Raw genomic sequence first — 17,628 nt, 5'->3', positions numbered from 1 at the left:
GTGTTGTGTGGCTGGAGGAAATTACAGAGATAGGGAAGGGACGAGGCCATGGAGGATTTGAAAATAAGGATGAGAATTCTGACCCCGCAGTCATGAAAGCTGCTATATGAATGCATGGTTGGTTGTACTGCAGTCACAATTGGATTTATTTTTTGGGTTGGGGAGGGGGTTGGGAAAAGAGGATTAAGACAGGTGCAACAGTGCATACATAGCTCGCTGAAAAGAACTGCAGCGAATGTAGCCTGTGACTGGCTGAAGCAAGCCTTTCAAAGTCACAGTGCACATTTTAAGAGTCTAAAAAAAAGTGAGGAAAGAAGTTACAAATGTGGAAACAAGACTTTGTTTAATAACATTTATTAAATGCATTGCAAGATTATAAAAGTACACTACAACAATTATTGAACATGCTTTCAGAAACATCATATAAATGATAAAATAAAAGCACATTAACTTCTGGAAGAAATGCAATTGCCTTGGTTATTACATAGATAGTGTACATTCAAAAATGTTACTCAATTTACATTCATGAACTTTAGGAGCAGTAAAAGTATACAGCATATAGCATCAAGTTGTAAGGCCTCGAAAACCCTGCCTTGGTCAAAAACATGGCAAACACTTGGGCAAGTCTAAGCAGACTTGTTTTTTTGAATAGTGAGCTTTGCCTTGTAGTCGTGCCCCATTCACACTCGGGCGGTGCCGATTCCAATCCAAATTGGCTACAGGTTTGGATTTAAAAGACAGACAAAAAAAAAAAGACGTGGGAAGAGTCACTTTTAAGTGAATGTGAAGAAAGACTCATCTGGTGCAGCGCTGGGTGTGTTGTGACTCAGCAATAAATGGTGACAAGGCAAGTACATTAAAACAATCTGTAGAAATGATATCTGGCCAAGTATTTTTCAAGGTGAGGGATGACAAACCTCTCTGTGCCAATATTAGCGTCAGGTACGGCCAGAGACAGAGCAAAGTTCCCTTCACCCTGCTCAAACGACTTGCCTCAACTCTAGACCTTAGATCAGCATCTCCTACGATACCAGCATGACTTTGTCCCATTTTCCCCACCTGCGAGATAGCCAGTTTAGTGCTAAACCGTCCCAACTCAATTTCACGTGCAATCAGCAGTGTGTATACTTGTGTCACTCTGACCCACCATCTTGAAGTTTAAAACAAGAAGAGGACTGTGCACTAAACACAATGCCCCACCCAGTCCCAAGATTTTCTTCCCCATTCTCAATAGGTTTACTGCCCGAGGGCGTGCATGTGATCGCGTGCTACAGAAAGGTGCACATTGAAACGGTAAAACCACAGTCCGTTCAGGTCCAGTGGACATCTGCATGCCGTGAATTTGCCCATCACTGTATACTTTTCACTGGCTCATTGCTTTAACAAACAAAAGCATGAGATCAGTTAGAGAGCAAAACTGAAGACTAAACCAGAGGCAACATTTCAATATAAGATAGTCACCAAGAAATCCAATAGGGAATTCAGAAGAAACTTCTTTACCCCAAAAGAGTGGCGAGAATGTGGAACTCGCTACCACAGGGAGTGATTGAAGCGAATAGTATCGATGCATTTAAGGGGAGGCTGGATAGGCATATGAGGGAGAAGAGAATAGAGGGTTGTGCTGATAGATTTAGATGAGGAAAGACGGGAGGAGGCTCGAGTGGAGCAAAAACGCCGGCACGGACTGGTTGGGCCGAATGGCCTGTTTCTGTGTTGTATATTCGATGTAAACCAACCCAATATTACCTACTCTATGTAAAACAAAATGTTGAAAAATGGAAGCATTTACATAAAATGAAATATCAGTGGAGGTCGCCCGTTAAGGTCTAGCTGTTAATCCATGACCAATATAAATCAGTAACCTTGTTTACGGTTATTACAACATGGAAAAAAAAAAAAATAATCAAAAGTAATCTGACCAAAATTGTGTGTCATTGGAAAACATTACATATAAACTGTGGTCAAGGCTCGTGTTTAGTTAGGTCACTTTCTTGCCCCCATAATGTTTTGCACCAGGTCCATTGGTAGAGGGAATACAATGGTGGAGTTCTTCTCCGCAGCTATGGTGGTGAGGGTCTGCAGGTACCGAAGCTGTAGCGCTGCTGGGGATTCGGAGATTACGATCGCAGCCTCCTTCAAGGCCCTGGAAGCATTCATTTCTCCTTCGGCTGCAATCACCTGCAAGAACAGAAAGGGTTAATAGTCTGCAAGAGAGCTCGGCAGCAAGAATATGGGTAAAGCAAACACATTCATGATTGGCCTTTGTTACCTCTAGAATTGACTATTCCAACGCACTCCTGGCTGGCTTCCCACATTCTACCCTACGGAAACTAGCGGTGATCCAAAACTCGGCAGCCCGTGTCCTAACTCGCACCAAGTCCCGCTCACCCATCACCCTGTGCTCGCTGATCTACATTGGCTCCCGGTTAAGCAACGCCTCGGTTTCAGAATTCTCATCCTTATATTCAAATCCCTCCGTGGCCTCGCCCCTCTCTGTCTCTGTAATCTCCACCAGCCACCCCCAAGATGTCTGCGCTCCTCTAATTCTGCCGTAGTGAGCATCCCTGATTATACGTCGCCGCTGGAGTGGAGGCCCGAATTCCGCCGGAGGGATGGAGTCGACTGGGAGGACAGACCCACCAACGCCAGTGTTCTCGCTCAGGCCAACATCCCCAGCATCGAAGCACTGACCACACTCGACCAGCTCCGTTGGGCGGGCCTCATCGTCCGCATGCCCAACACGAGACTCCCAAAGCAAGCGCTCTACTCTGAACTCCTACACGGCAAGCGTGCCCCAGGTGGGCAGAGGAAACGTTTCAAGGACACCCTCAAAGTCTCCCTGATAAAGTGCGAAATCCCCACCGACACCTGGGAATCCCGGTGCCCAAGACCGCCCTAAGTGGAGGAAGAGCATCCGAGAGGGCGCTGAGCACCTCGAGTCCCGTCGCCGAGAGCATGCAGAAAACAAGCGCAGGTAGTGGAAGGAGCGCGTGGCAAACCAGACTCCCCACCCACCCTTTCCTTCAACCACTGTCTGTCCCACCTGTGACAGGGACTGTAATTCCCATATTGGACTGTTCAGTCACCTGAGAATTCAGTTTGAGTGGAAGCAAGTCTTCCTCGATTTTGAGGGACTGACTATGATGATGATGATGATGATGATGATAATCACTCAACCATCGGTGGCTGCGACTTCTTTTGCCTAGGCCCCAAGCTCTGGAACTCCCTGCCTAAACCTCTCCGCCTCTCTTTACTCCTTCAAGACGCTCCTTAAAACATACCTCTTTGACCAAGCTTTTGGTCACATGCGCTAATTTCTACTTATGCGGCTCTGTGTCAAAATATTCTTCTAATAATACTCCTTGTGAAGCACCTTGGGACGTTTCACTACGTTAAAGACGCTATATAAATACATGTTGTTGTTAATCTGGGTCAATAACCAGGGGGCATAGATTTAAAGTAAGTGGTAGGAGGTTTAGAGGGGATTTGCGGAGAAAATATTTTCACCCAGAGGGTGGTGGGGGTCTGGAACTCACTGCCTGAAAGGGTGGTAGAGGCAGAAACCCTCACCGCATTTAAAAAACACGTGGATATGCACTTGAAGTGCCGTAACCTACAAGGCTACGGACCAAGAGCTGGAAAGTGGGATTAGGTTGGATAGCTCTTTGTCGGCCGGCACGGGCCGGCTGGGCCACACCCTTCGGTGGTGTAAATTTCCATGGTTTGATTTAATCCAGAAAGGTTTTCTGTTTATCCAGAGAAGCTATCCCCCTCTATATATTGGCCCGAAAATCCCGGCCTCCCTGGGTCCGTACGAAGTTTCTACGGACCCGGAAAGGCATCGGAAAAGCCGGTGTTCAGCGCACAATGCGCATGCACTGAAAACCGGCTTTTCCGATCTGTCAAGCTGGAGCTCGACAGATCGCACGCATATCGGGAGCGAGGACATTTGCAAGGGCAAGATTGCGGTATTTACCCATATCTTGCCCAGCAAATGTCCTCAAAATCCTTGCGTCTGATAAAAGCGCGAGTTTAAAAACATACAAAAATACAATTAAAATAAATTTTCCAAAAATTTTTTTAAAACCCTGCCCACCACGTTACATTTATTTTTAACCAGAATTAAACAAACTTTTTAAAAACTCGGGGGGAAAAAAAAATTCAGATATTTATTAACTTTAATTTCAATTAATTTTAATTATGTGAGCATTGTTTTTTTATTACACGTGTTTAGTGCCTCCTTTTTTTCCCTCATTAACAGCAATGAGAACTCCGTATCTACTGGTCGATACGGAGTTCTCATTGCTATTAATTAGATAGCTGTGGAATACTGTATCTGATTGGCTGAGCAGTCACACGTGACTGCACCTTCCGCGTGGGAACCTGGAGGATGGGAGCGCGCTCCGCAGTGTGGGAAGAGAAGGCCTCCCCTCCGGAATCGTTGACTCCTCCCGGACCACCAGGTATTTTTGTAGAAATGTTTCAGGTCGGAGGCAATTGCATTGAAGCCTCCGATCAGAATTTCAGGGCCATTAACACACATAACAGGTGCAGCAAAATTCAAAGAGTAGGAAACAGTTGCACTGCAAGACTGTTAAGTACATAAGAAATAGGAGCAGGAATAGGCCACACGACCCCTCAAACTGGCTCTGCCATTCAGTATCATCGATCTCAACTCCACTTTCCCGCCCGATCTCCATATCCCTCTATTCCCCTAGAGTCCAAATATCCATCGCAGCCTTGAATATACTCATTAACTGAGCATCCACAGCCCTCTGCGGTAGAGAATTTCAAAGATTCACATCCCTCCGAGTGAAGAAATTCCTCCTCATCTCAGTCTTAAATGGCCGACCCCTTATTCGGAGACTGTGCCCCCACTCCCCCCCACCAGTTCTAGACTCTCCAGCCCGGGGAAACATCGTCTCAGCATCTCCCCATTCAAGCCCTCTCGGAATCTTATATGTTTCAATGCGATCACCTCTCAATCTTCTAAACTCCAGAGAGTACAGGCCCATTGTACTCAATCTCTCCTCATAGGACAACTCGCTCACCCCAGCAATCGATCAATTGAACATGCATTGCACCTCCTCCAAGGCAAGTGTATCCTTCCTTAGATAAGGAGAACAAAACTGTGCAGTGCTCCAGGTGTGGTCTCACCAGGGCCCTCTGGCAATAAAGGACCTGCCATTTGCATTCTTAATTGTTTGCTGTACCTGTATGCTAACTTTGTGTTTCTTGCACAAGGGCACCCAAATTTCTCTCAACACCAACATTTAAAAGTTTCTCACCATTTAAAAAAAAAAATGATGTTTTTCTATTCTTCTGACCAAAGTGAATAACTTCGCATTTTCCCACATTATACTCCAACTGCCATCTTATTGCCCATTCACTTCACCAGTCTATATTCCTTTGCAGACTCTGTGTCCTCACAGCTGTCCCACCTAGCTTTGCATCGTCAGCAAACGTGGATACATTACACTCGGTTCCTTCATCTAAGTCACTAATATAGATTGTAAATAGCCGAGGCCCCAGCACTGATCCCTGCGGCACCCCACTAGTTACAGCCTGCCAACCTGAGAATGACCCGTTTATCTCGACTCTCTGTTTTCTGTCCATTAACCAATCCTCAATCCATGCTAATGTGAGCCCATGATCAGATCAGCCATGATCTTATTGAATGGCGGAGCAGGCTCGAGGGGCCGTATGGCCTATTCCTGTTCCTATTTCTTATGTTCTTATGACCCCCCCAACCCCATGAGTTCTCATCTTGCTTAACAACCTATGTGACACCTTATCGAATGCCTTTTGGAAATTCAAATATACTACAGGTATATCCTTTATCTACCATGCTAGTTACATCCTCAAAAAGCTCTAAAATTTGTCAAACACAATTACCCTTTAGTAAAACCATGTGAACTCTGCCTAATCATATGATTTTAATGCCCTGTTACCACTTCCTTAATAATGGATACCAGCATTTTACTGATGTCAGGCTAACCAGCCTGTAGTTTCCCCATTTTCTCTCTTCCCTCCTTTCTTGAATAGCGGTGTTGAATTTTGGAAGGTCACAACCAATGCAAGACACAGTTTAGGATAAAGTCACCCCACCCTAGCGGACAATACCAAATTAGGGGGTGTAGTTAATACAGGAGCAGGACTGTGACAAAATGCAGGAAGACACTAATAAACTTCCAGAATGGGCAGCTAATTGGCAAATGAACTTCAATATAGACAATTATGAGGTGGTGCATATTGGTTGGAAGAATAATGAGACCACATACTCCTTGGAAAATGTGTCTAAATGGTGTAGACATACAAATCACAAGTAACAATGCAGGTGAATAAGGCCATAGAAAAAGCAAAGAAAGCATTTGGGTTTATTTCAAGAGGGACAGAATTGAAATGCAGAAGTTATGTTAAACTTGTATAAAAGATTGCTTAGACCACACGTGGAGTACTGCCAATAGTTCTGGTCTCTATATTATAAAGAGGCACAGGAGAAGATGCAAAAGAGATTTATTGGAATGATACCAGAACAGAGAGGTTGTACCGATCAGGAAAGATTGATCTGGCTGGGGTTCTTTTCTCCTGAAAAGAGAAGACTGAGGGGGGACCTGACAGAGGTCTTTAAGATAAGAAGTCTGCTAAGATATTTTGACTTGCTGGCGAGACTAAAACTAGAGGCCATAAATATGCGAGGGAGCGTGAGAAAGAGAGGAGAGAGAGAGAAAGAGAGAGAGAAAAAGAGAGAGAAAGAGAGAGAGAAAGAGAAAGAGAAAGAGAGAGAGAAAGAGAGAGAGAAAGAGAGACTAATAAATCCAATAAGGAATTCAGGAGAAACTTCTTTACCCAGAGGGTGGTGAGAATGTGGAACTCGCTGCCACAGGGAGTAGTTGAGGTGTATAGTATCGATAACCACATGAGGGAGAAAGGAAGAGAGGGTTATGCTGATAGATTGATGGGCTTAGTTGAAGAAGGGTTGGAGGAGCCTCGTGTGGAGCATAAACACCGGCATGGACCTGTGGGCCGAACGGCCTGTTTCTGTGCCATCAAAGGCTGCCAATTATGGCGTCACATAGGTTGTTAAGCAAGATGAGGACTCATGGGGTTGGGGGGGTCATAAGAACATAAGAAATAGGAACAGGAATAGGCCATACGGCCCCTCGAGCCTACTCCGCCATTCAATAAGATCATGGCTCCTGTGCCTCTTTATAATATAGGGGTATGGCGAGAAAGCAGGAATGGGGTACTGAAGTTGAATGTTCAGCCATGAACTCATTGAATGGCGGTGCAGGCTAGAAGGGCCGAATGGCCTACTCCTGCACCTATTTTCTAATTACACAACTGAAAATGGAGAACTGAATTAAAAAAAAATTAAAGCAGTTCTTGCAATCAACAGAAAATACTTTAAACTAGCCTCACTGCAAGATTTCCAAAATTGCCAAATTCACCGAGTATTAAAAGGAAAAAAAAGACAGGAGAGAGACTTGTATAAAATATTCAATTGTTTGCAATGTTCAAACAGAGAGATTTGCTGGCGAATGGATCATTTATCACACGTCTGCCGTCCACGCCCAGGTTAGACCCAGTCCCCGCATGCTACATTCCCGGCCAACATTCCTGAACTCAACCTCAGAACAGCGACCCTGACTGTATTAGTATGGCATTTCCATTTCCAACAGGACATTCATACCGTCAGATAGCCTGCCGAATTAATGCCGAATTCACAGCGGTTTCCTGCAAGGACTTGCGCCAGGGAGGAAGCATGTTGGGACCACCCAACGTATTTGACTTTGGATCCTTACCGCAGGCTAGGGCACCAAAAAGGTCAAAGTGCACGCCCGGGTCAGAGGTGAAAGGCATTCTAACCAACTCCGTACAAAAGAAAAGTATAATCAGGCAGCTTGGAGCCAACAAAATACTCAGCTGGAAGCTTCGAACATTCAGCCGATTTAATGTGCCAAAACTAGCTAAACATCACGGGTGGGGGCGAAATGGGCCCCCGCCCCGTTTGCAGGCGGTAACCTTCCGGGGTATTTATCGCCCGGCCCAGAACCTCCATGCCCCGGCGCAGACTTCGGCCCTTCCGCCCCTCAACGGAGGAATCCAGCGAGGTGCTCCAGGTCCCAACGCCCCGCAAAGCGCCGACGCGGGCAATCTCTCCCGCGGGATGCAAAGGGGTCGGCGCGCACAGCGATAACATCATCGCCGTGCGCGCGTCAGGCTGGGGCGCAAATCGCAGGGCGGGGCACTAAGGGCACACCGCCTCCCCATACCTCCGAGGCAATTTCCCCAGAGACGCTATTGACCCCATCCCCACCCCCCGAGCGAGAGAGTGGAGAGCACCAGTTTCCACTGTCACAGGACAGAGAGTGGAGAGCACCAGTTCCCACTGTCACAGGACAGGAGAGTGGAGAGCACCAGTTCCCACTGTCACAGGACAGAGAGTGGAGAGCACCAGTTCAAACTATCACAGGACGGGAGAGTGGAGAGCACCAGTTCCCACTGTCACAGGACGGGAGAGTGGAGAGCACCAGTTCCCACTGTCACAGGACGGGAGAGTGGAGAGCACCAGTTCCCACTGTCACAGGACGGAAGAGTGGAGAGCACCAGTTCCAACTATCACAGGACAGAGACTGGAGAGCACCAGTTCCAACTATCACAGGACGGGAGAGTGGAGAGCACCAGTTCCAACTATCACAGGACGGGAGAGTGGAGAGCACCAGTTCCCTCTGTCACAGAACAGAGAGTGGAGAGCACCAGTTCCCACTGTCACAGGACGGGAGAGTGGAGAGCACCAGTTCCCTCTGTCACAGGACAGAGAGTGGAGAGCACCAGTTCCAACTATCACAGGACGGGAGAGTGGAGAGCACCAGTTCCAACTATCACAGGACAGAGAGTGGAGAGCACCAGTTCCCACTGTCACAGGACAGAGAGTGGAGAGCACCAGTTCCCACTGTCACAGGAGCATCCAGTCGTGCCCTGGTAACTGCCCCCAAAGGAAGTGGAGTGTGGGAAATTGCACTCCGCTTCCATTGAGGGGGGGTAAGGCCAATTCTACGGCGGGAGCAGGACTTCCACGCTGGGGGCTAAAATTCCCGGCCCCAGAAGGTTGCCCCCCCCCACCCCCCAAGATGGGAGCCTGTGCGGGGAGGCAGAGGGAAGTTGAGGGGAGACGGGGGCGGGGGATGGAGAGAAGAGTGGTGGAGGTTGAAACAGAGGGGTGTAGGCACAACACACATTGTGCTGCCTGTATGTCTAGTTGAACTGGTTTTACGTCAATTGTACCAACAACAATAAAATCAGTGATACTGTACAGTTGGAGGCAATATTCCAAGTATAAAAGTTTTTACTATTGCGCTATTTAAAAATCTCAATGCCAGGATAGATCAGTTCTATTTTGTAGTGTACAATCGTGTAAATACGATCACACAGGTCAATTATTAAACCACTGCCGAGTGCCTATGTTCACCCAGTAAAGCGTCTCTCATAAGGCCGTAAGCGACAGTTCTTGGTTACTGCAATTCACCTTCGGAGAGCTGAACGTCACATGTGACAGTCACATTGTTTATCTAGCTTACATATATTGCTTTATTATCCAGTGATATATATATGATTGCCAAAAGGTGTCTTAAACATAAATACTTCTGCGTGAATCTAAAAATAGAACATACATAAATGGAGATTTAAAACCAATAATTCATACAAAAACCTCACTTAAAAAAAAAATATATAAAATTGATCAACCAGGGGTCGGGAAGAAAATAAATGGCCAGGATTGTCACTCCAATAAGTGCAGAAAATGCTGAGTCATGATGACTCGGTAGTGGAATCTTCTGTCAACAATATGCAATGTTTACACCTGTGAGTATGCTCATGGGTTTATAGGAGCTGTTGCTGTCCCTGGAGACGGAGCACGCGGTGTGCACCGGTACGCTCGAGGCCTTCGGTGAGAGGTGGGCGCTGGAAGGACTGGAGTGCATCAACACCCCCGGCAACCAAATTTTTTATTTGATTTTATGTCTAAAGGTTAATTTGTTTAATTTGCCGGTTTTAGTGCCCCCCCCCCCCCCCCCCCCGCTTTATCCAGGGGGCACTTGTATAATTTGTGTGTTGGTGCCCTCAAAAAAAACCAAGGAGCCACTTGTTTGAAAGTTTCTGTTTTAGTGCCCCACCCCCCCCCCTTTAATCAGGGGGCATTTGAGTTAACGATTTATGTTTTATAGATTACAACAAAATAGTTGTAGGAGCTGTTGCTGTCCCTGGAGGTGGAGCACACGGTGTCCACCGGTACGCTCGCGGCCTTCCGTGAGAGGTGGGCACCAAAGGGACTGGAGTGCATCAACACCCCCGGCAACCAAATTTTAATTTGATTTAAGTTTCATTTGAAAGTTGTAGGTTCTAGTGCCCTCACCAAAAGGGGCACTTGATTTTATGTTCTATTAAAATAGTTGTAGAGCTGTTGCATTGTGAGTGGCTTAGCCAGTCACGTGATGTTCACAAGACTCAATAAAACCCCAGTCTGTTGGGTCTAGGTCATCCACGATGAGGTCTGCAGTTATGAGCCGAGTGGATGAACTGGTAATGTGTAGTGTGATTGTTAAATCTTTGTTAATAAACCAAAGCAATGTGTTGCTATGAATTCTTAAGCAAAGAACCCATGAAGCAAATAGATAACACAATCTTATACAAATAATGGCCAATTGGTGAGCCATACTGCAGTTGGGACTCCATCCCCTTCGAGGGTGGGGGTGGACAAGAATAGAACTTTATAAAGAGCCTGCAGTGCCAGCTTTACTCAGCTAGTCGTACAACTCACCCAAGTCCCAGGTATGGGTTCAAGCCACACTCCAAGACTACAACACGTAATCTGGGCTGACAATGTGCAGCACCAAGACTGTGTGCGCGTGAGGTCTTCAATCATTCAGGTGGGCAGAAAATATTACAGGGGACCATTTATAAAGCAGGGTCTTCCCTCAATCTCCACCCGCAAAAACATTAACTGACCATTCATTCACCGCATTTGCTCTATGTGGGACCCTTGTTTGCAAAAATGGCCCACCTGCTATGTTTGTCCAGACAACAGTAACTACGCTTGGAAAAAGTACATAATTGGATGTGAAATGCTGCGAGATGTCCCATGGACACGATCGGGCGCTATATAAATGCAAGTTCTTCTTTTCTTACACCGGGCTCTTCAGATATTTAAAGTGCTGACACATCAAAAACAAATGCCTGCTCAATGGAGGGAATCTCGTGACCCTTCCTTCACTTACATTGTTTAACAAAAATTCCCCTTGTCCACTCTTGTGCCACCACACTCCTCAGCGGAGGGGCAGACAAGTAGGCAGCCTACTCTTAGCCCGTTGCCTTAGTTACCAAGAAAAGAAAGACTTGCATTTATCTAGCACCTTTCACGGCCTCAGGAAGTCCGAAAGCACTTTACAGCTAATGAAGTACCTTTGGAATGTAGTCACTGTTGTAATGTGGGAAACGCGGCAGCCAATTTGCACACAGCAAGCTCCCAAAAACAGCAACGTGATAATGACCAGATAATCTGTTTTAGTGATGTTGAGTGAGGGATAACTCCCCTGCTCCTCTTCAAAATAGTCATGGGATCTTTTACACCCACCTGAGAGAAGACGGGGCCCCGGTTAGTGTCTCATACGAAAGACGGCACCTCTGACAGTGCAGCACTCCCCCAATACTGCACTGGAGTGCCAGCCTAGATTTTTGTGCTCAAATCTCTGGAGTGGGACTGGAACCCACAACCTTCTGACTAAGAGGACAGAGTGCTATCCACTGAGCCACGGCGCTCACACTAGGGGATGTGGGTGTGAATAACTACCTCTTCAATTGTGCCTTTGGCCACCTCCCAATACTCTCAGTATCCTATTTGTGTTTTTTTTTTAAAAAGTACTTTGGGATGTAAAAAATTAACAATTTGGGATACGGTATAGGAGTAATTTGAGGCATAACGTAGGAAGGGACAGGCGACAAAGCTCTCTACTGCTGGGGCTTTCCTCACATCATGTCTGGGTCTGTTGTAGACTCAGTGATAAAGATTATCGCTATGTCAACAATTCCATTATCGTTGGACCAGGTGACTCCCAGGATGGTAGAAAGCAGATTAGATGGACCTTGGTCTTTTTTCGTCTAGAAATTCATGTGCTTTATTCATTAGAAGACACTTTATAAGTGCAGGTTAGTGTTTGTGGTTCTATCCTGGAAGCTGCTGGAATGAGCACCAGAAACTGCCTCACTTACTGTAAGCACCACACCTAAAGGCACATGTCTCCCGATTTCAGATACAGCATTTTTAAAATGATAGATAACTTGGATTTATAATAAAACCCAACTGATTGCCCTTAATCAGTGCATACGATCTGCCAAATGGGAATCATAATGTCAATTTTTCCAATGATGTAACCTCGAATAAAACACTCAAAGGTTGCAAGCAAAATGTAATTATTTACCAATTTTTCCATTCGGTATACTTTACAGCAGATCAAATTCTCCACTGGGGAGATACCCGATACAGAAATGTTTAGTTTTGAGACAGCGCTCCGGTTAAAATCTACTTTTAATGAGCTTCTAATGCTGACAACCCAAGGCAGCCTTCTGTGCAAAAACCCCCCCCCCCCCTCCCAATCGCCCCAACCCGAGTAGTCTACAGTCGGACTCTCACTGAGCAAAGTGCAAAGTACACTGGAGTCAAAAAGTAACCTCACCCAACACACAGGGGCAGTGAACGAACTCAAGCACTCGCGTTCCTCTAAACAGATCGACACTTAAATGGATACGTGGGATGCATGCGCTCAGAGAAATAGCAGAACGGATTCTCCTCCACCCAGTGACAACAAATCAGCAAATATAGATAGGAGACGGTCCCAGGTCAGTCAATACAGATATAGGATAACCCTATCAAGTAACCTTGCTCAAAGAAGCTGATGCCTGTCAAAATAGATTTGCTGATCCCAAGGAGAAAACACAGCATCCAAATGGAGGATTTCAAATGCAGCAGCAATTATAGCAAGAGGAACAATTGCTAACTTGCACCAATCCCCAGCGTAACTAACACACTTCACAATGCAGGCAAGATTGAAGAAGAATGTGTCCCATCGTGTTAATTGGTATTCTTACATTTGTTTTGCTTTGCTGTCAAGCTTCTATTTTATTAATAACAACAACTTGTATTTATATAGCGCCGTTAACATAGTGAAACGTCCCAAGACGCTTCACAGGAGTATTATGAGATAAATGTAACACTGAGCCGCAAAAGGAGAAATTAGGGTGGGCAGGTGACCAAAAGCTGGGTCAAAGAGGTAGGCTTTAAAGAGGAAAGAGGGGCGGAGAGGTTTAGGCAGGGAATTCCAGAGCTTAGGCAACAGAAGGCACGGCCACCAATGGTTGAGCGATTATATTCGGGGATGTTCAAGAGGGCAGAATTAGAGGAGCACAGATATCTCAGGCATTGGGGGGGGCGGGGGCGGGGTGAGGGGTGTTGTGGGGCTGGAGGAGATTACAGAGATAGGGAGGGGCGAGGCCATGGAGGGATTTGAAAATAAAGATGAGAATTTGGAAATCGAGGCGTTGCTTAACCAGGAGCCAATGTAGGTCAGCGAGCACAGGGGTGATGGGCGAGCGGGGACTTGGTGCGAGTTAGGACACGGGAAGCCGAGTTTTGGATAACCTCTAGTTTACCTAGGGTAGAATATGGGAGGCCAGCCAGGAGTGTGTTGGAATAGTCAAGTCTAGAGGTAACAAAGGCATGGGAGAAATAATGTGACAGTGGTTTAGAAGCTACACTGGGATTAGAATGGTCCTGGCTGAAAATGAACATCTATTATCTGGGCAAATTCTCAAAAACACATTCCTAGTCATTTTGCAACGCGAAGCACTCCGGTGTCAATCCTAAGCGTTCCCTCTCATTTTTCTTACCTTGGCTCTGGCCTCCCGCGATGCCTCAGCTTCAGCTGCCATCGCTCTCTGGAGTTGGACAGGTAGTTTCACATCCTTGATCTCTACGCGCTCAACCTTAATCCCCCATTCATCCGTTGCAACATCGAGCGTTGTCTGTGAAAATGTTAAGCCGTGAGCTTATAAGAAATAGGAGAACATTAAAAAAAATATATAGGAGCAGGAGTAGGCCATTCGGCCCCTTGAGCCTGCTCCGCCATTTAATAAGATCATGGCTGATCTGTGTTTAATGGCACCGAAGGACCAGAGTTACACTATTGTGTTTGGGAGACTGGGAAGATACATCACTAATAGCGTTGAAAGTGATCCCGCCTGCATCACACACCAAGGCAGATATCATGGAGCAAGGATGCAGTGCACAAGATTGCCCCACACCCCCTCCCCCCCCCACCATTTCCAAACTTAGGGTGCAGAATCTCTACCACAGAAAGTTGTTGAGGCCAATTCACTAAATATATTCAAAAAGGAGTTAGATGTAGTCCTTACTACTAGGGGGAATCAAGGGGTATGGCGAGAAAGCAGGAATGGGGTACTGAAGTTGCATGTTCAGCCATGAACTCATTGAATGGTGGTGCAGGCTCGAAGGGCCGAATAGCCTACTCCTGCACCTATTTTCTATGTTTCTATAACAAAAAAAACATGAGATATCGGCAGCTACATCAGTCATCATTTCTTACCTGATCATGTGATCACATCAGGGGAGAAGGAAAAAATTCTCTTGGGTAACCAACGCGCTATAATGTGACTCTGATCAATCACACGTTAAGTGCGTGGTTAGGGGATATTGAAAGAAAGAATCACTCATCAATCATAACACACACTGTTCAGTTAGGGATTAAAACGGAAGATGGTAGAAATAAGCAGTTCATCTGCATCTATAAGCAATAGATCGGTTAATGTTTCTGGTGTACAACCTTTATCAAAACTAAGTTCGAAGGGCGTGAAGCATTCTCTCTTTCCTGACGCCAATGCCTGTTCATGTTCGTTAATGCTTTAAAAAAAAAATTGAAGAGTTTGGTGAGGAAGAGCAGAGTAAAAAAAAAAGACAAAAATAAAAGGGGAGATAGATACAGCAGGGAATGAAAGGGCAATGCACAATACAGCAGCTTTTCTGAAGAGTGCAAATAGTCCAATACTAGACGTTGAAGGCTGTTTTCACAATACAAGTGGCCCTGACCTTAAATGGATACGTGGGATGCGTGCGCTCCGAGAAATATCAGAGCAGATACCCCCTCCACCCAATGACAACAAATCAGCCAATATAGATAGGAGACGGTCCCAGATCAGTCAATACCGATATAGGATAACCCTATCAAGTAAACATACGTCAATAATCAGGATCAAGCTATATTACGAAACTTTTGGAAGTCACGATTTTCAGGGTGTTCTTCAGACTGGGAAGTTTGCAGTGGTGTTCCCCCAAGAGTCAGTTTCGAGTCCATTACTCTCTGCGGTTTTTATAAACGACCTATTCTCGGGTGTAGGAACAGCATTATAAAGTTTGCAGGCGATACAAAACTTGGCAAAGTAGATGAACATGATGAGGATAGTTATAGGCTTCAGGAGGACACTGACAGGATGGTGAAATAGGCAGAAGCATGGCAGATGGAGTTCAATGCAGAGAAGTGTGAAGTAATGCACTTTGGGAGGACAGTATACTATAAATGGCACTATTTTGAAAAAAGTGTAGATGAGCAGAGAGACCTTGGTGTCCATATACACAAATCCTTAAAAAGGTGACAGGGCAAGTTGATAAGTTGACAGGGTGGTTAAAAAAGTATATGGGTCACTTTGGTTTATAAATAAATAGAAGAATAGAATATAAAAGCGACGAGATCATGCTGGAACTTTATAAATCACCGGTTAGGCCTCAGCTGGAGTATTGTGGACAATTCTGGGCATCGGGAAAGCTACAACGGCTTTCGAAAGGGTACAGAGGAGGTTCATCAGGATCATACCAGGGATGAGGGAGAAGTTGGAAAAGTTGGAAAAGTTAGGACTGTTCTCCTTGGAGAAGAGAAGGTCAAGAGGTGACCCAATAGATGATGAGATATGAGATGTTTCGATAAGAGTAGAGAGAGAAATATTATTCCCTCTGGCGAGTGGGTTAATAACGAGGGGTCACAGATTCAAAATCATTGGAAAAAGATTGAGGGGAGAATGAGGAGAATTTGTTTCACTCCGTTATAGGGATCCGGAACGCTCTACCTGAAAAGGTGGTGGAAGCCGCTTCCGTGAATAATTGTAAAAGGGAGGTGGGACAGGTACTGGAGGATGAGGAACTTACAGGGTTACGGAGAAAATGCTGGGATGTGGGACTGAGCACAACTGCTCTTGCAAAGAGCCAGCACAGGCACGATGGGCCGAATGGCCTCCTTGTGTGCGGTAAGATTCCAGGATTCTAATGATTTTCCATCAGATAAACTGCAGCTGCCAAGTCTAGGTGCTGAGGTTAACATCACATGGCCCCACACGCTGCCCGATTCTTCCAGTTCCCGCATTAGATCAGCTTTTCCCCAAAATATATTGATAACCTGGATGAAGGAATCGAGAGTTGTACGTCCAAATTTGCCGACGGCATCAAGTTAGGAGGCATAGGCTGGCAACAGAGAGCTACTAAGGAACTCAGACAAAATAAGTGGGCAGAGCTATGGTAGATGCAGTTTAAATATGAGGTCATCCACTTTGGATCAAAGAAAGATGAACCTAAATTATTTTTTTTTGAAAATGTTGAGCAACTGGGAGCAGCAAAGGGATTTAGGTATCCATGTACTCGCGTTACTAAAAGCTAGTCCGCAGGTACAAAAAGGCTAGTGGAATGCTGGCCTATATCTCAAAGGGGCTGAAATTCAAAATCTGAGGCAGTGATGCTTCAGTTGTACGGACCCCGTCTGGTGTCCTGCATTCATTTTTGGACAGCAAATCTCAAGAAAGACACTAGCCTTGGAAGGGGTGCAGCACAGATTTACCCAGAATACTAGGGATTAAAGGACTAAATTATGAGGACAGGTTGCATAAACCTGGCTTGCATTCGCTCGAGTTTAGAAGGTTGAGGGGTGAACAAATTGAGGTGGTTAAAATGAGAAAGGGATTGAATAGGGTGGATACAGATAACTATATTCTCTGGTATGGAACTCTAGAAGATGGCATAATCTTAACATTTAGAGCTAGACCATTTAGGAGTGAAATCAAGAAGTACATTTTCATAGAGGGTAGCAGAAATCTGGAATTCTCTCCCCCAAAAAGGCTGTGGATGCTGGGTCAAATCGAAAAAGGCTGAGGGGTGACCCAATAGAGGTCTTTAAAATTATGAAAGGTTATGATAGAGTGGATACAGAGAGAATGTTTCCACTTGTGGGGAACAGTATAACTAGAGGCCATCAATAGAAGATAGTCACCAAGAAATCCAATAGGGAATTCAGAAGAAAATTCTTTACCCAAAGAGTGGTGAGAATGTGGAACTCGCTACCACAGGGAGTGGTTGATGCGAATAGTATCGATGCATTAAAGGGAGGCTAGACAAGTATATGAGGGAGAAGGGAATAGAGGGTTATGCTGATAGATTTACAGGAGGAAAGACGGAGGAGGCTCAAGTGGAGCATGAACTGGTTGGGCCGAATGGCCAGTTTCTGTGTCGTATATCCTATG

General features: G+C 45.6%; 1 protein-coding gene across 1 annotated transcript in view; it reads right to left on the bottom strand.

Moving 5' to 3' along the window:
* Positions 1 to 338: 338 nt before the first annotated feature.
* Positions 339 to 17,628, bottom strand: part of stom (stomatin) — a 67,447-nt gene continuing 50,157 nt past the window's right edge. Inside the window, exons 6-7 of the mRNA XM_070862580.1 lie at positions 13,942 to 14,076; positions 339 to 2,178 (exon numbers count right to left, since the gene is read on the bottom strand). Coding sequence (XP_070718681.1) covers positions 1,984 to 2,178; positions 13,942 to 14,076 — 330 coding nt within the window. The 3' untranslated portion in view covers positions 339 to 1,983. The remainder of the gene's footprint in view (positions 2,179 to 13,941; positions 14,077 to 17,628) is intronic.

The sequence above is a fragment of the Pristiophorus japonicus genome, chromosome 20, assembly GCF_044704955.1.
Source record: "Pristiophorus japonicus isolate sPriJap1 chromosome 20, sPriJap1.hap1, whole genome shotgun sequence".
In the NCBI taxonomy this organism is placed as follows: Eukaryota; Metazoa; Chordata; class Chondrichthyes; family Pristiophoridae; genus Pristiophorus; species Pristiophorus japonicus.
The sequence above is the reverse complement of the archived record's forward strand: the minus strand, read 5'-3'. Positions and strand labels throughout refer to the sequence as shown.